The sequence below is a fragment of the Tripterygium wilfordii genome, chromosome 13 (genome assembly GCF_013401445.1).
Source record: "Tripterygium wilfordii isolate XIE 37 chromosome 13, ASM1340144v1, whole genome shotgun sequence".
NCBI lineage: Eukaryota > Viridiplantae > Streptophyta > Magnoliopsida > Celastrales > Celastraceae > Tripterygium > Tripterygium wilfordii.
In genome coordinates this window covers 5,761,145-5,781,517 of record NC_052244.1, presented here as the reverse complement: position 1 = coordinate 5,781,517, position 20,373 = coordinate 5,761,145, and the positions used below count along the sequence as shown (strand labels likewise).

At 38.8% G+C, this 20,373-nt stretch overlaps 1 protein-coding gene and 1 non-coding gene across 2 annotated transcripts; both read left to right on the top strand.

Annotated features, from left to right (window-relative positions):
- The first annotated feature begins 2,324 nt into the window (after positions 1 to 2,324).
- Positions 2,325 to 2,431, top strand: LOC120013983. Its single transcript, XR_005471519.1, has one exon. It is a non-coding gene; the product is annotated as a small nucleolar RNA R71 (small nucleolar RNA).
- Positions 2,432 to 16,624: 14,193 nt separating this feature from the next.
- On the top strand, positions 16,625 to 19,884 carry LOC120013601 (adagio protein 3-like). Its single transcript, XM_038865467.1, has 2 exons — positions 16,625 to 16,974; positions 18,027 to 19,884. The coding sequence occupies exons 1-2, from the start codon at positions 16,697 to 16,699 to the stop codon at positions 19,630 to 19,632; spliced, it is 1,884 nt and encodes a 627-aa protein (XP_038721395.1). The 5' UTR covers positions 16,625 to 16,696; the 3' UTR covers positions 19,633 to 19,884.
- Positions 19,885 to 20,373: the final 489 nt, after the last annotated feature.

The following is a 20,373-nucleotide window of genomic DNA, read 5'->3' as shown; positions in this document are numbered from 1 at the left end:
TCTGGCTATAAACATAATGCCCAGAAATTTAAACTTTCTTCATTGGGTTGCCTCCCAAGTAGCGCTAAGTTTAATGTCTTCAGCCAGACGTAGTTGTACCTACAAAATCAATCAAGTATGCATCAACACTTAACAATTTAAGCAAACTCTCACCCCAAACTTTAAGAACATGCATGGTCGTCAATGCAAATAAATAAAGGGAGGGAGAAAGCTTAAACACAACACTTGTTTTAGATAAGGAGAGAGACAACCTGATTTGGAGAAATCACCACAAGCCTCAACACTTTCACAACAATTCTTGGAAAACAAATCAAGGAGGATGGTGCATAGGATACTTTCCATTCAGAATCCCCGAAACATTTGGCCCACAGAATTCAAGTTGGCGAGCCACAAATTTCCACCCTTTCTCTATCTTAGAATTCGTTATCGTGAAAGTACCATGGATAGACAATTTCAATGTCTCAAAAGGAGCACTTGCTTTACCTCTCAACATTGTTTTGGACCGTGCCTTTTTCAACTTCCTTGCTCTTGTCCGCACGCCTTTGAAAGTTGGAGATAGCTTGCTAGTAACAAGGGAAGTAGCCACGAGCTCGTTGGATATTGGCGATGATGGGGTCCTTTTGCTTTCAATGCTATCACCAACCACATATTCCACAACCTCATCACTTGAAGCCGTTTTTTTCAATAAATTCACTCTCTCATGGCCTACCATATCAACATGAAGGCATTCTCTAATGACATCCGGACTCTTCATAGCCTTAAAGATTTTGAACTCAATGGTCTTGTCAAAGACTGTCATTGTGAGCATGCCCTTTTCCACATCTATAATGGTCTTTGTGGTAGCCATAAAACCGCGGCCTAGAATGAGTGGTACATCTCTTGTCGGATTAGGTTCACCCTCCATATCAAGCACCAGAAAATCCACCGGAATAACAAAATCACCCACCTTTACTAAAACATCTTCAACTACCCCAAAAGGATGCACTAAAGAGCGATCAGCTAGTTGGAGAGTGACTGAAGTTGGTTTCAACTCACCTATCTTCAAAGTAGTGTAAACAGAATAAGGCATGATATTTACACTTGCACCAAGATCCATCAAGGCCTTTTCAATTTCTTTCTCTCCAATAATACAAGGAATGGTAAAGCTACCCGGATCTTTTAATTTGGGCGGGAGCTTCTTTTGTAAAATAGCACTCGTTTCTTCGGAGAGAAATACTTCTTCATGATCACCTATCTTCCTTTTGTTAGTGCACAACTCCTTCAAAAATTTTGCATATGCGGGAATAGACTTAATTGCCTCAATGAGTGGAATATTAATCTCCACTTTCTTCAAAACTTCAAAAATATCCCGATTATACTTGCTTTTCTTAGCTGGGGCAAGACGAGACGGAAAAGGCACTTTTGGAACATACTCTTCTACTTCCGGCTTTTCCTTCTCAACATGAGGTATTTTGGAAGCACTTGGCTCCACCACTATAGGCTCATCATGATTCTCACCTTCAAGCTTTTTATACTCAATCTTGTTATCCACATTTTTCCCACTTCGCAAAACAGTAATAGCATTAGCATCCTCATACTGCTTAGGATTTACCTCAGGTTGACTCGGCAGCTTTCCTGGCTGTCTTTCACTCAAGGCATGAGCAAGTTGTCCTACTTGCATTTCAAGCTTTGCGATAGATTGAGTATTACTGGAAACAGTTTGTTGCAACTGAGTCATTGACTTGCTCATCTCTGCTTGGGAATGTTGCATTGTGACTTGTGATTGAGCAAGCTGGGAAATAAGGTCCTCCATAGTAAACTTCCTTGCATCTTGAGAAGGTGGTTCTTGTCATGGAGCTTGCCAAGGTCTGGGCCCTTGATTGAAATTCTGGGGTGAAGCATAGGAGAAATTGGGATGATTCTTCCATCCTGGGTTATATGTGTGAGAAAAGGGATCATTCTGCTGCCTATGAAAAGGTTGAACTGCATTAACTTCCGCTTCAGGAAATGTCCCACTTCTAGAACATACATGAGTAGGATGATCGGTGCCTCCACAAATGCCACAAGGCTCCAGATTTCTGCTCAGCAAAGTCACTACCGCATCCAATTTCCTAGCCACAGATGCCATCTCTGAATTTGAAGCACTAGCCTCATAAACCATGTGTCTAGGAGCATCAAGATCACGATTATCCCATTGTGAGGAATTTGCCACCACAGTCTCAATAATTTCATTGGCCTCAGTCGGTTCCTTAGCCATAATATTTCCTCCAGCAGCTGCATCTAACCTATGGCGGCATTCATCAGCCAGATGTTGGTAAAAGTATGATATAATCTGCCATGGCAAGAATTGATGATGTGGGCAACCAATCAATAGAGTTTTATATCGCTCCCAAGCCTGAAAGAGTGGTTCTCCCTTGTTCTGCCTGAAATGGAAAATCTGATCTCTAAGCCTCTGTGTCCTTGACTGAGTATAGAACTTCTGAATAAACTTAGCAGAAAGTTGATCCCAAGAAGTGATAGAATTTGGTGGCAAAGTCTTGAACCAGATCTTAGCACTTTCCTTAAGAGAAAAAGGAAATAGCTTCAACCGTATGAACTCTTCAGATATGCCCTGAATTTTTTGAGTGCCCCAAATCTCTAGAAAATTATCAATGTGATCACTAGCATCTTGATTTTCCGCTCCTGAGAATGATGGGAGCATGTTAATCACATGGCATTTAAGCTCATAAGAGAGATTTGGCGGAATGGTTGGTAATACGATGCAAGATTGTCTAGTAGAGAATTGTGGCATAGAGTAGTCCATTATGGTGACAGGAGCATTTGCATTGTTGGCATTATTGCCAACTTCTTCACGATTTTCAGCCATGCTCGCTTGTTCAGAATGTTCTTCCAAAATTTTGTCACTAGACGAACTAGAGCTGGATGTAGGAGAAATAGAACGAGTGGAAGATTTCTCCTCAAGAAGATCCTTGTCTCTCTTGTTCCTTCGTGCACGTTCCAAGTCTAGATCAACACGAAGAATTTCTGTATCTTGAGAACGCCTTCCTTGCATGAACTACAAACAAGAAAGAAAAGTATAAAGATCACTAATTATCAAGAAAGAAAGAGCTAAACTAAGTATGTAAGTATCTATGTATATAAACAAGAATGGATCAAATATAAGCAACCGTCCCCGGCAACGGCGCCATAAACTTGTTGGGTCTAAATTAACCTTACTAGCAAGTGTACTAGTCGGCGACTACAGCACAATGATAAGCAAGGGTCGAATCCACAGGGACGGTGTTATGTCTAATCCAAATTTATACTTGTATGTATGTATAGACAATGCAAACAAAGTAAAGTTCAACTCAAGATTGTTTGGTTTGGTAATTAAACTAAGACAAGCAAATAGTAAAGTGTTTTTGGTATTTTCTTTGAATAAGGATGCAACTAATGCGAATGAAATGAACACCAAGGCTTTGGAATCCCCCTTGGGAAATGACTTGCAATGACACAAATTCACACACATATTTGCTAATTCGGGCATAACGAATCCGTACCTAAGTCGGTTTTAGCGCACTTAAGCCAAAACTCCCTAAAATCGATTACTAGCCATCTTATTGGTCTAGGTCGGATATTCCTAAATACATTCTAGCCATCTTATTGGTCTAGACATGCATAGGAATTCATGGAGTTCTATGGAGATTAGGATTCATACAAATTGTCACCTAATTAAAGGAAGACACATTCATAATCAAGTGTTTCAAGAAGCATAATCTACTTGACATATTATTGTCTAAGCAAATTCTCCAAACAATTTCATCCAAAAACCTAAAGTGTTGGCCAAACACCACAAGCATGAAGAAATTGCAATCAAACATAGAAACACAAGATTTATACCCAAATCAACTCATATATATGTAAATCAAGTCATAAACAAAGTCATCAAACCCAAGGCTTCAACCTAGCCTTGGCACAAGAGGTTTAGTTACACATAATGAGAGAAAAACACAAAAGGAGAGATGAGAAAATCATGAATAAACCCAATTAGTTGAGTAGATCCAAGTTGAGCTGAAGAATCTCTCCTCCTAGCTCCAAGAGTCGCCTCCCCCTCTGCTTTCGCTCCCCAGAAATTCTATTCTAGGTCTAAAAGTGTCCTGCGGCTCGGCAAGTTCGCGAATTAAAACATCCCAAAAAACTGTCTTGTGCGCCTAGGCGCGTTGTATTCACGCCTAGGCGCACCACGCCTAGGCGCACGCCTAGGCGCAATCCTAGGCGTGCACAACTTCAAATTCACGCCCCAACTCGCTGGACTGGGCGTGCAGGAGTGATACTGGGCGTGCACAAATACTGTGCCTAGGCGTGGAATGATTCCAAAATCTCCATACGACGTCCGATTTGCACGATTTTAGCGTCTACGGAAAGCTTGAGATGTCTAGTTTCCAATGCCTTTTATTTCGCTTGATTCCGATAACGTGACAAAAAGTTATAAGTATTTGAACACACGAAGGTCGGTGGACATTTTCTTCAGTTCAGCCCTATTTTCATCACTTTTCATCCAAACCGCAATCAACCTATCAAAATACAAATCAACACATAAATACACTCATTATTTATCAAAAGAAAGCTTAAGAGGGGAATATTTATACCAAAACAATAGGTATTATCATACCTATCATACATCCTTCTTTAGGCCCGACCAATAGAAAACATTAGCTATTCAAACCCATGTCCGGTAAACTCCAGAGTGACAGCCCACTCTTGCGTTATGGAAGTGATTCATAATTTTGTTTCTAAGATCACCATCTGCAGGTACTAATACCAAGCCTTTGTAATACACTAGACCCTCTTTGAATTCATAATCGAGGTACCCATCATGATTGTCCATAAGCTGTTGTTGAATCTCAGTGCACAAATGACATTCCTTGATCCTATCACGCAATTCCTCCCAGATACCCCAATTAGGACCCGAGATGGCTCCTAACACAGACCTATCTTCTCTTCGTGATAGAGCATAGGCCACACAGTTCTCCTTCCTCGGACGGTAGAAAATTTCAAATTCAAATCCTAGTAATTTGGCCACGAATTTATGTTGTTCCAGCGTGATTACTCGATGTCCCAATAGGTATCTCAAGGGCTGCTGATCAATGACAATCACAAATTTCTACCCAATAAATATGGTCTTTAACTTCTTATCGCCTCCACTATCGCGAGCATCTCTTTGGCATAGACTAACCACCCTTTCTTCTTAGGCCCCAAAGCCTTGCTAAGGAACGCTATTGGTTGCCCATGCTGAGTTAAAATTGCTCCAATTCCTAGGTCACTAACATCAGTATGAACCTCGAAAATGCTGTCAAAATTTGGAATAGCCAAGACCGGGGTCGATGACGTTACTCCTTTCAAACATTCAAAAGCTTTCTCCCTTTCGCTAGTCCAAACGAAAACACCTTTTTTAAGCATGTGAGTTATAGGTTTAGCTATACTGCCATAATTCTCCACGAATTTACGATAGTAGCCTATCAACCCAAGAAATCCCTGAAGACCGGAGATTGTCAAAGGCTTGGGCCAGGATTGCATAACCACAATCTTCCTTTGATCAACACACACCTCTTGTCGAGATATTATATGTATGAGATACTCAACCTCTTCTTGAGCAAAAGAACAATTGGAAGTTTTAATGTAAAATCGGTGATGAGCTAATATGCCAATCACAATTCGTAGATGTACGATATGATCATCCCACGATTTGGAGTAAACCAAAATATCATCAAAAAATACTAATATAAATTTCCTCAGATGTAAACTAAAAATCGAGTTCATGACGAATTGAAAAGTCGATGGAGCATTACAAAGACCAAAAGGCATTACCAGATATTCGTAGTGACCATGATGGGTACGAAAAGCGGTCTTGTGAATATCTCGTTCATGAACTCGAATTTGATGGTACCCCGCCGTAAGGTCCAGTTTTGAGAAAAACTAAGTTCCCCCCAACTCATCTAGCATGTCGTCAATAGTAGGTATGCGAAAATGATCTTTTACCATTGCCTCATTGAGTGCCCGATAATCATACAAAATCTCCACGTGTCATCTTTCCTTTTTACTAGCAACACCGATGACGAAAAAAGGCTATTGTTGGGCCTAATGAACTCGTTTTGTAACATGATGGTAACTTGTTTTTTGATCTCATTCTTTTGACTCATCTTTGAGGGTAATTTTATGATCGAAATCTCGTTTCAAAGGGAGTGTGTTTGGTTCCTTCATTACCTCTGCAAATTCAGTCATGAGAGTCTGAACATCCTCATGCTCATGATCCATGGTCATTTCATGCTCATCTTGGCTAATGAATTGTTCTTGAACGGCATACATCTACGCCCCACCTCTCCATACCTTTTCCAAATTATTGACATGCACAGACTCCACCTCAACCGATTCTGGTAAAGATAATTTGACCCAATTGTAGCACCATACAAATTCCATTGACATCTTGTCGTAGTCCGAAATAACTCGCCCAGTCCGGCTAACCACTGCACGTCTAGGACCACGTCTAGGCCAACCAAAGTCAATGCAAATAAATCAATATGCAACTGTATACCTTGGATCTTAATGGGTACTCCACGGCATATGGCTTGACAGGTTAGTTGTTCTCCACTTGCAACTGTAACGTCCCGACCCGGAATGCGTTACTTTTGGTACCATCTTAGATAACTACTATTATTTAGTTAATTGTCATATCACCGAAAAATTCGACAACACCTCTCCATATTTCGGAGAATGCCATCTTGGAGTCAATGCGCAGCAAATATCACAAAATACATACTCAAACCTAGGCAGGGCCTCTGGCCATCTAACAATTCATATCACAAATAACCTCTCAAATCTAAGCAGGGCCTCAGGCTACCTAACAATGTATATCATCACATATAAATCCTCCACACACAATAACATGTATAGTCAAGCATCCAACGCAAGGGGGGCGACCCTATAAGCATGATGAAAATCAAGGCACGAAGTCCACAAACCCGGTTCGGGAGTCCCGATCACAAGAAGCACCTTCCCAATCGTCCAACCAACCATCAAATTGATGTATCAAATAGCAAGTCTCAACCAAGGAAAAACAAATACGACAAAATACTAATAACATAATCAAATACTAGAACCATCTAGTCCTATGACTCTTCAGGGGCCTATCCATGTCACGGACACTCCTCCTGATTCGTAACCCTGGTACCGTAACTAGACTCACATATGAGGAGGGAATAAGAAATAAAAGGGTGAGTGAAAGGCCCAGTAGGGAATAATAAGAATGAATAATCAACATTAAGGCTGAAATATTAAAGAAAGGCACAAATGCAACAATATGATAGCTGACATCATGTACACCAAAACACAAGTAGATAACAACATCATGTGGGATCCTAACTTGACCCATTGGCATCCCTGTACACATCAGGACCTTGAACAGTCCAACGACATCATCGCATGGTGCTTCAAGTCCATATAGAATCCTGATCCGACCCACCAGCGTTCCTGTACTTATCGGAACCCTGAACAGCCCAACGACATTCCACATAGATCCGGCCTATCGGCATTCCTAGAGTCATCAAAACCTTGAACAGCTGATAGGTATGATAATACCTATTGTTTTTGGTAGAAATCTCCCCCTCTTAAGCTTCCTTTTGATAAATAATGAGTGTATTTATGTGTTGATTTCTATTTTGATAGGTTGATTGCGGTTTGGATGAAAAGCGACGGAAAAGGGGCTGAATTGAAGAAAATGTCCACCGACCTTCGTGTGTTCAAATAGTCATAACTTTCTGTCCCGTTATTGGAATTGAGTGAAATAAAAGGCATTGGAAACTGGACATCTCAAGCTTTCCGTAGACTCTAAAATCATGCAAATCTGAGATCATATGGAGAAGTTATGGTCATTTGAAGATTCCTAGGGCAGAGCTGAAAATTTTGGTAAAGTGTGCCTAGGCGTGGCGCGCCTAGGCGCAACATTTGTGCACGCCCAGAATCATTTCTGCACGCCCAGTCCAGATAGCATTTGACGTGAAGATGATTGAAAGTATGTACCACGCCTAGGATTGCGCCTAGGCGTGGTACGCCTAGGCATGAATTCAACACGCCTAGGGGCACAAAACAGCTTTTGGGCAAGTTTTAATTCGTGATTTGCCCTAGCCGCAGGGAACTTTTGACACTTCAAACTGATTTTCTGGAGAGCGAAAACAGAGGGGGGAAAGGTGATTCTTGGAGCTAGGAGGAGAGATTCTTCAGCTCAACTTGGATCTTCTCAACTCATTGGGTTTATTCATGCTTTTCTCATCTATCTTCTTTTGTTTTTCTCTCCCTATGTGTAACTAAACTACTTGTACCAAGGCTAGGATGAAGCCTTGGGTTGAATGATTTGTATTTTACTTTGATTCACATATATAGTAGTCGATTAATGGGTATAAATCTTGTGTTTCTGTGTTGGATTGAAAATTCTTCATACTCCTTGTGTTTGATCACCACTTAGGGTTTGAATGAAATTGTTTGTTGAATCTACTTAGATGGTAAAATGTCAAGTAGGTTATGCTTCATGAAACTCATGATTATGAATGCGTCTCCCTTTAATTAGGTGACGATTTGTATGAACCCTTATCTCCATGGAACTTCATTAATTCCTATGCATGTTTAGACCAATAGGATGGCTAAAATGTGTAGTAACATCCAACCTAGACCAATGAGATGGCTAGTAATTGATTTTAGGGAGATTTGACCTAGGCGCGCTAGTACTGACCTAGGTACGGGTTCGTTATTCCCGGATTGCTATTGATGTGTGTGAATTGGTTTTGTTGCAAATCAATGACCCTTGGTTGATTCCGAAGCCTTGGTGCTTCTTTCTCATCTTGAATCGTATTCCATTTCTTTTAGCTTGTTTAGTTATAAATTGCATTATCTCGATTTGCACCTTATTCCAAGAAAACACCAAAAAATACTTTACTGTTTGCTTGTCCTTAGTTAATTACTGAACCAAACAAACTTGAGTTGATCTTTACTTAGTTTGCACTGTCCATACATACATACAAGTATACTTTTGGAATAGACATAACTCCGTCCCTGTGGATTCGACCCTCGCTTATCATTGTACTGTAGTCGCCGACTAGTACACTTGCTAGTAAGGTTAATTTAGACCCAACAACAGCCCAATGGCAATCCACATGGCATTCAAGCACATTTAACATCAAACAAACCTAGGAGATGTACGGGTCCATACCTGACATCTACCATGCAACTACAATGCATGTCCAACATGGCTATGCAATAAGTCATACATATAATCTACATACATATACTACTATATGATGCATGTTCAAGAATAATTCATACTCAATAGAAGATTGAACAAGTAGGGTATGTAATATAACTCAAGTCATACAGCTAAGAAATCACAAAGTGGGGGTTGCTCTGCCTTAGGTGTAATTAAGGCTAGAACGAAATTATAATGAACAATGAGAAAAGATAAAAATTCTTAATAGGAGGACACATTCAAAAGAAATAGCAAAAGGGGTGAAAGTTCCCTACCTCGCACTCCAAATATTAGCTATGTAAACCAATACTCAACCTTGAATTCTCCGGCCTCAATAAACCTATTATTCTGTAAGGCCGTCCTCCAATCAATATACAAACAACTTTAATTTCACATATCTAACACAAATTAACCCAATAAATCAAGAAGCCATTACCTTCTCTTACCCAAAACTTTCCAAGTTCTTGAACTTCACCTACTCAAGTTTGCTACTTCAATCAACAATAGAATCTAGAAATACATTTATAAACAAGTCTAAATCAACCTATCAATCACTAATTTCATCTAATTTAAAGATTATCCCCCAAATCTACAAAACCCATAAAACCTTAGAATCCCAAATCACCCAATTTCTAAATACTAGCTTTTAGGTTTAAAGAGACTTATCAAGGTAGTAGAAACAAGTAAAAGGAAGGGATTCAAGCTTCCTTTAGGCCTCAAACGATGTAGGAACTCATGGATTTGAGTTTGGTTCGAACCTTGAAAGATTAGGACAAAGAGAGGAATTTAAGAATATGTAATCTAGAGAGAGAAGTCATGAATCCAACTTGAAACAACTTGAAAGAGGACAATCTTACCTTGTTTGATGATCTTGGATTGATGGGAGGGAGGAAATTTGAGAGAAAATGGAGTTTTCGGTCGATTCTCGTTGGTAGGTTTAAGAAAAATCACGAAATGAGTATTTTAAGAACTCGGTCTTATGCGTACTGGGATTGTCCGATCGATCGAGCCTGCTCCCAATCGATCGGAATTGGCTTCTACCAATTCTTCCCAAGCTGAGGTCTGATCAGCTCTGATCAATCGGAGCTGGACATCTGTACTGAATTTCACGACTGTCCGGACGGGTATATTGTTACCGATATACTCAGCTTAAAAACCACCCGTACAACCCCGATTCACTCGATATTAATTTCTAATGATTTTTACCCTTAAATTTTACTTCAAACATGTCTACCCAACTCAAATGAATATATACTCGACACGTGTCATCCATACAAGGACTCTAAGGTATGGGGTATTGCAGCAACCTTTACATTAAATGGCTCTATGGCTTTGAGTGGTAAATTCAGTTTTTTGACAACATTGTCGTTCACAAAATAATGGGATGATCCATTGTCTATAAGAATTACTACAGGTCGATTCAAAATTTGGCCATGCAATCTCATGGTCCTATGACCTTTTATGCCTGTGAGAGCATGCCAAGATATCATGGGATCTTGGGGCAATTGGTCATCTTCATCCTCAGGCTCATTTTCGACCGAGCTCGAGACTTCCTCCGTAGAATAGGGCTCAATGAGAAAAATTTGTGATACCTTGCACTTATGTTCGAGCACAAATCTCTCGTTATAGTTGAAGCATAGTCATTTTCTCTCTGTTTTTGCATATCCTCCCAAGATAACTTCTTCACACCCATAGGTAAAGGCTTGTGTGATACTCCACCTGACTTCATTATCGTGCCTTCTAGATTTGTTGTGCTCGGTCATTTTATTTCCCCCTTCCTGTTTTTCCTCAAGTATGCCTGATGTTCATCCTCCGCGTGGGCCAAGTCAAAGGCTTTTCGAACAGTACGAGGTCTTCGTGCTTTTACCTCTTTGGTTAATTCTATCTTTAACCAAGCAATAAACTTACCTATTAGAGCCTTCTCTGGCCATTCGTAGACTAAATTGGATCTCCTTTCAAACTTCTTCAAATATTCTCATAATTCTCCAGTTTGCTTAACGCGAAAAAATTCTTCGTCATGATCAACGTAGCTCGTTGGTCCGAATCTTGAAATTATTTCTTGCTCTAAAATTTTCCACTTGATCTCACGCTTCTTTTTTCGGTAGACCCGTTCCATCCACTGCCACCATTGATTGGCTTCCCTCTCCAAAAAAAATGTAGCATGATAAACACAATCTCTCTTAGCGATTTCATGAAATTTGAAGAATTGATTTGCTCTACTTAACCAGGACACTGGGTCATCTCCCTTAAAGGATGGGAATATCATTCTAGGTTTCCGCATATCCGTAGTTCTTCATTGAATTTGATTGTTGTTCTCCTCGTCCGAAGTTGAATCTTGCGAAGAAGAGTCTGATGCAGAACAGGTAGAGCTACCATCACTGTAGCGGCTTCCCCTGTTGGCTGAATCCACGTTGCCCATGACGCTTTCTTCTGCTTTTCACGATCAGTTCCTCCAATCTAGCTAGCTGATGTTGAGTTTACTGATTGCTAGACTGAACCTCCATGTTGATTGCTTTGAGATTAGCTTTCAAGGCTTCGATACAATCCTTGTTAGAACCCATGACGAGTTCTCTCAATGAAAGCACCAATGATGAAACCTAGAAAACCTTGATAGTTTCTTTGCCTTAACTTGCGAAAAGACGGAGAAAGTTTTGAGACGAATCTCAGGGTTCTTGTTATTAATTTCAAAGTAAGTAAAACAGACGCAGCAACCAAGCTTATTTGGCTTGCTAGTCCTAAACATACTCTTATTCGGACTCCTAATAAAAAGGAAAGAAACGTGACAGAGTCATACTTAAACAATCACGATTATTATTTAGGACTAATTATAGTAAGTAAATATTTCCTACTAGTTATGCAATTCTAGAATATCTCAGCTTCCCTGTCCATCAAGGCAATCCAAGCCCACATCACCCGAGCCTCCAGTAGCTTGACTCAACTTGATCTTCTGACGTCGAGCTCGATTATATGCATTCTTCAACCTACGATATTGATCCTCATCACACTCCCCTGCACTTGTGACTGAGTTATGTCAAACTCAACAAGTGGACAGGCGGAGGTCTGTCCAACAGGACTGAAACATCGCTTTGATAACATTTTGGGTTTATCACTTTCTGTGAATATATCGAGCCCGTACGACTTTATTTCTCTCTGAGCTGTCTCACTTAATAGTACTTGAGCCTAAAGAAAAGATCTCATGCATGTGAGAGGAGATGGGCTTCGTCTTATAAACTCACATAACTTGTGTTATCCAAACGATGTAGGACAAATAAGTCGTAATAAATTATTTTTTATTTGTAAAAATTAATTACTATCAAATTTGATTTGATATTATTGTCAAAGATCGAATATATAGTAAAGATTTATATCACCTTTTTTTTTATATTTTATTCACGTGAAGCATTTGGTCACATTGTTTCATTGATTGGTCAAGAAAGCATGGAATTTTAGGAGAGAGGATTGTCCTTTCGAGTCACACATAGATAGAAATAGAATGCTAAAATATCTCCCTCTGCCAGATCCATGACGTGGCATCTCTCTATGTTCATCCTATATAAAAGCCTTCAGATATTTTCTTCAACAACCAGCGTGTATTTCAAGTTGTCCTTTACACCCTTATATTTTATACCAAACTACCAAACTGCCACCAAGCTTAGTTAAGGAGTATTTTGGAATTAGAAGGTTGTCCCTACTATTTGAATTTTTAATCATGGACGGTGGTCGGTGGATTATTAAAAGTGTTACAAATGGTGAAATAAAAAGGCATACACATGACCTTTCCGGATTAAAACCTTTTCATTTTATGGGATTTGATTCCTTTTTTCATTTTTCACTATGCCATGTAATATTACAAAATTATGAACTGATAAATATTTAGTGATTATTGTGACTGTCATATTAGTTGTTAACTTATAATATATACTTTTTTTTTGTGTGTGCAACACATAAATGAAGATACATTTTAATAGCGCATTTTTTATGGCTACATGTTTTCAATGAACTAAAATAAGCACGTGTATATATATATATATAATACATAGAAAATATATATTTATTTTTAATTTGTAAATTGTATAGTTAATCAATTTCTATTGGCCTCTATATTACAGTAAACATTCTTAAATTAAATAAACTTTGCAGACAAAATTGAGACTATTATGTGAAGCCACATAGGGAATTTATTTGCCCAAGAGAATTGTCAAAGCGAGAAGTATTCATGAATCACAATAGAGTTGCACGTTGATTCACAGGCAGCTACCTCCAATGCAAAGGAGATTTTGTGTCGTTACTTATCTGGTATAGATTTCAGATGTAGAACACAGCATATCAGACAAAGCCACAAAAGGAAGAATGTGAACATAGAATTATGGGAGGTTCCCAACAACCTCAACATATTAAAACTATTCTTACACTCAAGAGGCTGGCTTGCGACTTGGGAAAAATACTGGCAATATAAAAAAATTATGAATTTGTTCTAAAAATTTTAATAGTGATACCAGTTAAAAGAGTTTACAAAAAAAGTTTTCTTGTGGACCCAACCCATCGAATTGCCTGCGTAATCAGGACATAATTTACCATTCCAATCCCTTACAAAATATGGAGTGATTTCATCATAATTTGTGGGATTGTTGGTGTGTATATAAGAACAACTAATCAAGTATATATATCTATAAGAGAATGTACAAAAGCACGAAGAAACAATGATAAATAAATTAAGTAAATTATATGAAGTTCGATCTTGTTACTATAATATCATGTCACTCAACTGATCGTCTCTTATGGTCATGATCCATGGCTTCACTGCATCATACAACACCATTCAAACACACATTAGAGGGACATACCTTTATTGTTAGACCATAAGTAAGATATTAATCAGCTCTTAAAAGAGGTTTAAAAACCTTTAAAAATTAGCAAAATTCATCCGACATCTTACATGCTTCTTCCCCTATTTTAAGAGACCTCACTGGGTCACCACATCCTTGATCTCCACCTTGGAATATGCCAATTTAATTGGTGCATGGTTGATAAATGGTTGTTCCCAAACTATTTGTGTCCCATAAATCACGTGCCTGGCCCACAACCTATGGTAACACTCACTCTTTTTCTTTTTTTTTAAAAAAGTTGAAGAAGAAATACTTAAACACATACAAAATGAAGTAATTCAAATTCAGAGCAAAAACTCAAAGATCCAGTCTAGTCCACTACCAAAAAAGGTACCTACACTAACTGACCAGCGAACACCAGGGGCACTAGGAATAGGAGCATGTTGAACATCACCCCATTGATCAGGCGCGCACAACATATATAACAGTTGATTCATCTTTTTCCTGCTTGGCTTTCTCAGACTCATTGTAGAAAAGCTTAATCCACCAGTACAAAAGACAAGGAAAACCACCTACTAAACAAAAGCATAAAGATTAATGTAACAAATGTTCAAAAAGCATAGAATCAATACCCTTTACATAAATTTTCAAACAGAGGGAGACCAAAATGGATCAGAAGAATTAATGATAGTGCGCAAGATTTGTTGATGGTTATGGCAAAATATATATAGACTGGATGAATACAATTCGAAGATATCAAAACCTATATATAAACACCTGAATCGATGCAAAGGAAATTTCAGAATCGATGTATCTAACATTGAAAATTGGAACGATTTAAGTATAAAGAGAAGGTTCGAGAAGGATGAACCTAGGCTGAAAGATGGACTGTCGTGAGGAAGGGAAGTGGAGGCATCGGTATCCCTGCCTGTTATGAAGAAGAGAAGCGGAGTCGTTCCGCCTTTCGTCAGAGTTTTAATTAATATTTTTTTCCTCTAAAAAATTTACAAAAAGAGACGTGTCAGAAAACTCAAGTATTGATCTTTATGCCGTGTTAGATTTTAATGATAATAAATTGGGCATAAATACATTTTAATGTGATTGTTGAATTGTTGGAGTTAAATTCATCTATGTCTCTTTTAAAGTGCATCCTATTTTTTTTTTTTTAATTTGTTTATTAGCCACTTGAATTTAACCCTTAAGCTCATACATAGTACAATAGTATTACTCAACAACTATTTACGGTGGACAAAATCTACACAGGCCGAACACTCCGTAATGGACTTCTGTTCTATTGATCGACTATAGCTCCCTTGGATATCCACTATGCTAATCCTGAAAGCGACCAAGGTCAGTGAGCTTGACGATCATCGTTTGACCGCAAACGCTTCAACACTTAAGTTAGTTTCAAAATTAATCACCAAAAAATAATCACAGAATAATGCTTAAAAATTACCTCAAGTCCCCTTATTTATTTCTTTTATTGCAAATGAATTAGATGCCAATCACCCTTAATCCAGGCGATCTCTCGAGATTGCAAAATCAATCCCTAATTTTGCGGTCGATCATCCCCGGATATTATGGACACTCTGATTTGGGCCTAGTCAACGCACCTTTTTTTTTCTTCCTAATGACCTGACACTTGTCACTCATAAAATGACTCATCACACCATTGATATGTTATAAATTCAAGATGCACTAGCTAATTTAGGTGGGATTCGTATTAGCTTATGTGCCTTTGCTTTTACTTGTGGTCTTCAATTTTATTCTTTTTCATTATTGTTATTTGTAGTGTTGTGAGAACCGGACCGACCTGGTTGGTCGGACTAGAAAGTCGATGATCCGGTCACCAAGCCGATACGGTTTTGTCCATATTATCGTTTAAGTATGTGACCCGGTGAAAATCGATAAAATGGGGCGGATGGACAGAAAACCCGGTGACCTGGTCGGTTTTACATGAATCGAAGAGGTTATTTTTTAGAGTAAAATGACTACAAAACATTGAATTCTTTTGTAATTTCATTATATGTATTTCATTTTTTTTTACATATAATATGATAATATCAATATATGTATATTAATTATCACTTATCACTTATCAAAATATATCAATATAATCAATATGTCAATATAATATATTATTATTAGATTGTTAAATGTTAATATTACATACATATTTTTTTTGAATGATCATATTTCATTATTTTAGTAATTATTTTTATTTTTTAGTATTAAGTTTAATTATAATATTTTTTTATTTATTAATTGAATCTGTGATTAAACCGTTGACCCACTGGTTGATCCAATGAACTAGTGACCCGGTACTTTGCCCGGTCGGTTTTAACACCATTGGTTATTTGTGTCTCTTGATGTACATTTCAAGTCTCAAGAATTTAGCTTGAAATATTTGATTAATAATGACTATATATATTGTTATTTAATATAATTAGGGGCATTCTCGAAATTAAGGCACATAAACGAAGGCATTTTGGCAAAAGAGCTTTTGAACATAAATATCTGGTAGCACAAATATCTAGAGATACCACAGTCCAAGTGTCCACCCACCCATTCTTCGCGCACAACACAACACACAAAACGGAGGACAGGAAAACCCACAGTTATGGCAAATAAGAAGGAAGAAGACGTTTATCGAAGCTCCGGGAAGAGGCTTAAATGCACCAAAAACGAATACGATGACGAAGAGGAGGAGGAGGAAGACGAAGTGGAGGAGCTTGTGAGTGAATTTCCATTGACGCCGGGGTTTTTCTATTATCCGATGACGCCGACGTCTTTCGTCGTCTCTGATGCTCTCGAGCCCGATTTTCCCGTCATTTACGTCAACACCGTCTTCGAAATATTCACTGGATACCGTGCCGATGAGGTCCTTGGACGAAACTGGTATAATTCATTGCTTTCTTTCTCTCACTGTTATGGTTCTTTTTTGTGTGATTTCTGTGAAAGCGGAGTAAAAGATTTGGAAAATTGATTTTGTATGGGGAAAGGACGTTGAGTAATTGGTTTTTGATTTATCAATTGTTACGTGCTCTGTTTGGTTGATGTGAAAACTAATGGAAAATATGGGATTTTTGTACGGTTCATTAGACTTTCATTGGGATTTTTGTACAAAATTTGTTAAGTTTATTATTTTATGATGGAATTTATGAAACTTATGATTTCAGGGATATGATGATGGATAAAGCTAATTTATGCCTCTTGGTTTTAGAATTATTTGCGGATGATATTGGTTTGGAGGCTAGAAGTTGTATTCTTAAGCTATGGGTGGCTGCAATTTTAATGATCTTGCATGTTAAATATGTAACCTCTAGTTGGCAATCCGAGAGCATTGGCGTGCTATGTTTCATGTAGTTTAAGAGCATCTACGTCATGTGGCAGAGCTTCTTTTGACAAGAGATGAAGACTTGCTACATTTTCAGCACGTTGATAAGTTTTGTTTTCAGTAAGTTATTTCATTATCTCACAGAGTTCAATGCCAAAAGGGCAAAGGAACAGGTGTGTACATGACGAATGTTTCACTGATGGATATGTCTTATGTGGAAAATGAATGTGCGAGTACCTCTGAGCTAATCGATCAAACTCCATCACTAAGATGGTGCTATTGTTTATCGAGCTTTGTTTTCTTTGAACAGTAATGGTAGACTTTTCCATAGAGCATAGATGTACTCATTTTAGTGATGATAGTATAGTTCCCGGAATTACACTCTATTCTGTGCAGAACTCTGTGTCATCTGGTTGTTTGAAAAAAAAATTTGGACACATTTTATTTTCTACTGGATTTAGGAATCATTTTGGTGTTATATATCAACGTTGAAACTTCCGTTTTTAGTTTTTTACTCTCCTAATTTTCTTACTCTTGAGATTTCGCAACTGTATCTGTCCTATTCCTGGTTTGAGGAATCTATGTTGACCTTTCGAAAATTCTTTTCTTTCAGCCGCTTTCTACAAAATAGGGATCCTCGTGCTCAGAGACGACACCCATTGGTGGATCCTGTTGTTGTCTCTGAGATCAGGAGATGTGTTGAGGAAGGTATTGAGTTCCAAGGCGAGCTTCTTAATTTTAGGAAGGATGGTATTCCCTTGGTAAACAGGTTAAGGCTCGCTCCAATACGTGATGATGATGGAGTTGTGACACACATAATAGGCATTCAAGTGTTTGCTGAAGCAAAAATAGATCTGAACCAATTGTCGTATCCTGTGTTCAAAGAAACTTACAATCAGATGTCTGATCAGTCAAATAATTTTGCTCCTGTGAGTGGACAGCCTCCGCGACCTCTGCATCAAGAAATATGTGGGATACTTCAACTCTCTGATGAAGTGTTGGCACACAATATTTTATCCCGCCTAACTCCAAGGGATGTTGCATCTATTGGGTCTGTCTGCACAAGGATCCGCCAATTAACAAAAAATGAGAATTTACGGAAAATGGTATGTCAAAACGCATGGGGTAGAGAAGTCACTGGGACGTTGGAATTGATGACCAAGAAACTAGGTTGGGGCCGTCTGGCCAGGGAGCTAACTACTCTGGAGGCTGTTTGTTGGAAGAAACTGACTGTTGGAGGAGCAGTGGAGCCTTCTCGTTGTAACTTTAGTGCATGTGCAGCAGGGAATAGGCTTGTGTTGTTTGGAGGGGAAGGAATTAACATGCAGCCGATGGATGACACATATGTTCTCAATCTTGATACTGCAAATCCAGAGTGGCAGCGCGTGAGTGTGAAAACATCACCACCTGGACGCTGGGGTCATACTCTCTCATGCTTGAATGATTCCTGGTTGGTGGTATTTGGAGGATGTGGAAGGCAGGGATTGCTAAATGATGTATTTGTTCTTGACTTGGATGCAAAACAGCCGACATGGAAAGAAGTGTCTGGTGGAACTTCTCCTCTCCCTAGATCTTGGCACAGCTCTTGCATAATAGAAGGTTCTAAGTTAGTTGTTTCCGGTGGATGCACAGATGCTGGCGTACTTCTCAGTGACATGTACTTACTGGACCTCAATTCTGACAAGCCGATGTGGAAAGAGATTCCAACATCATGGGCTCCTCCATCTAGATTGGGGCATTCACTGTCAGTTTATGGTCGGACCAAAATTCTTATGTTTGGTGGGCTAGCTCAAAGTGGCCACCTGCGTCTACGTTCTGGTGAGGCCTACACCATTGATTTGGAGGAAGAAGAGCCACAGTGGAGACAACTGGCATGTGGTGCATTGACTGGTGTTGGCAGCCAGAATGCAGTGGTTCCTCCCCCTAGACTTGATCATGTTGCTGTCAGCATGCCCTGCGGGAGGATTATAATTTTTGGTGGTTCCATTGCTGGTTTGCACTCGCCTTCCCAGCTCTTCCTTTTGGATCCTTCGGAGGAAAAATCCTCATGGAGAATTCTCAACGTCCCGGGACAACCACCTAAGTTTGCCTGGGGTCATAGCACTTGTGTTGTCGGAGGAACTAGGGTCTTGGTGTTGGGTGGGCATACTGGAGAGGAATGGATACTTAACGAATTACACGAGCTATGCTTAGCGAGCAAGCAAGACTCAGAGCCATAACTTAAAAACGAGACACTGAATTTGTGGAAATGCATTAGTTTTGTTCCAATTATGCAGAAGAGTTCTGCTGTATCGCTTCCATTGCATAATTTCTTTTCCCATGTCTCATTGAGGTGCTTTCCAAACGGTTCTGTGGCTCTGTGATTGTAGATATGTTTTGTATTGTTTGAAGACCGTTGCCTAGTTGTCTGTATTTTGTAAATTATTGTAAAATGAAAAGAGTAAAATATGGATGTGTATTTAATGGTTTTACTCAGAGTAACTCAAGTGGTGAGATGGTAAGATTCTTTTTCCATCTCTTGACACCGAAAGAAAAATATGATAGCTTGAAGAAACGTTTTCTGGAATCTAAGAAATGTTCATTTGAGCTTATATATGAAGAAAAATGGGAAAAGAAGTCAAATTCTGATTGCAGAATGAAGATTCTGAAATGGACATATTCTTAGCTAGAAAACATGGTATGAGGAGGATCAATGTTAACATATATTAAAATTTTCAGTTCCTAATAATCAACAACACGTTTTCCTGAATGACAACATCTCGTAGTAAGAGCAACCACAATGACTCCATTTTAAGGGGCATGGATACATTTTGTTATGTCCCCTACCACATCAACAAAACACATTTTCCAATACATTTTATTGGCCCAAATTATACTATTACAATTGCTCTAACTCCGCAATTAAGCGTTCTTCTGCGAGAGCACTATTAGATTGAAAATTCTAATAATCATAACACAAA

What these genes read in the sequence shown, in the direction of transcription:
- LOC120013601 (XM_038865467.1), top strand. Translation starts at nt 16,697, where the DNA reads ATGGCAAATAAGAAGGAAGAAGACGTTTATCGAAGCTCCGGGAAGAGG. An exon ending in GAGGTCCTTGGACGAAACTG is followed by an intron (nt 16,975 to 18,026) that starts GTATAATTCATT and finishes CTTTTCTTTCAG; the next exon opens with CCGCTTTCTACAAAATAGGG.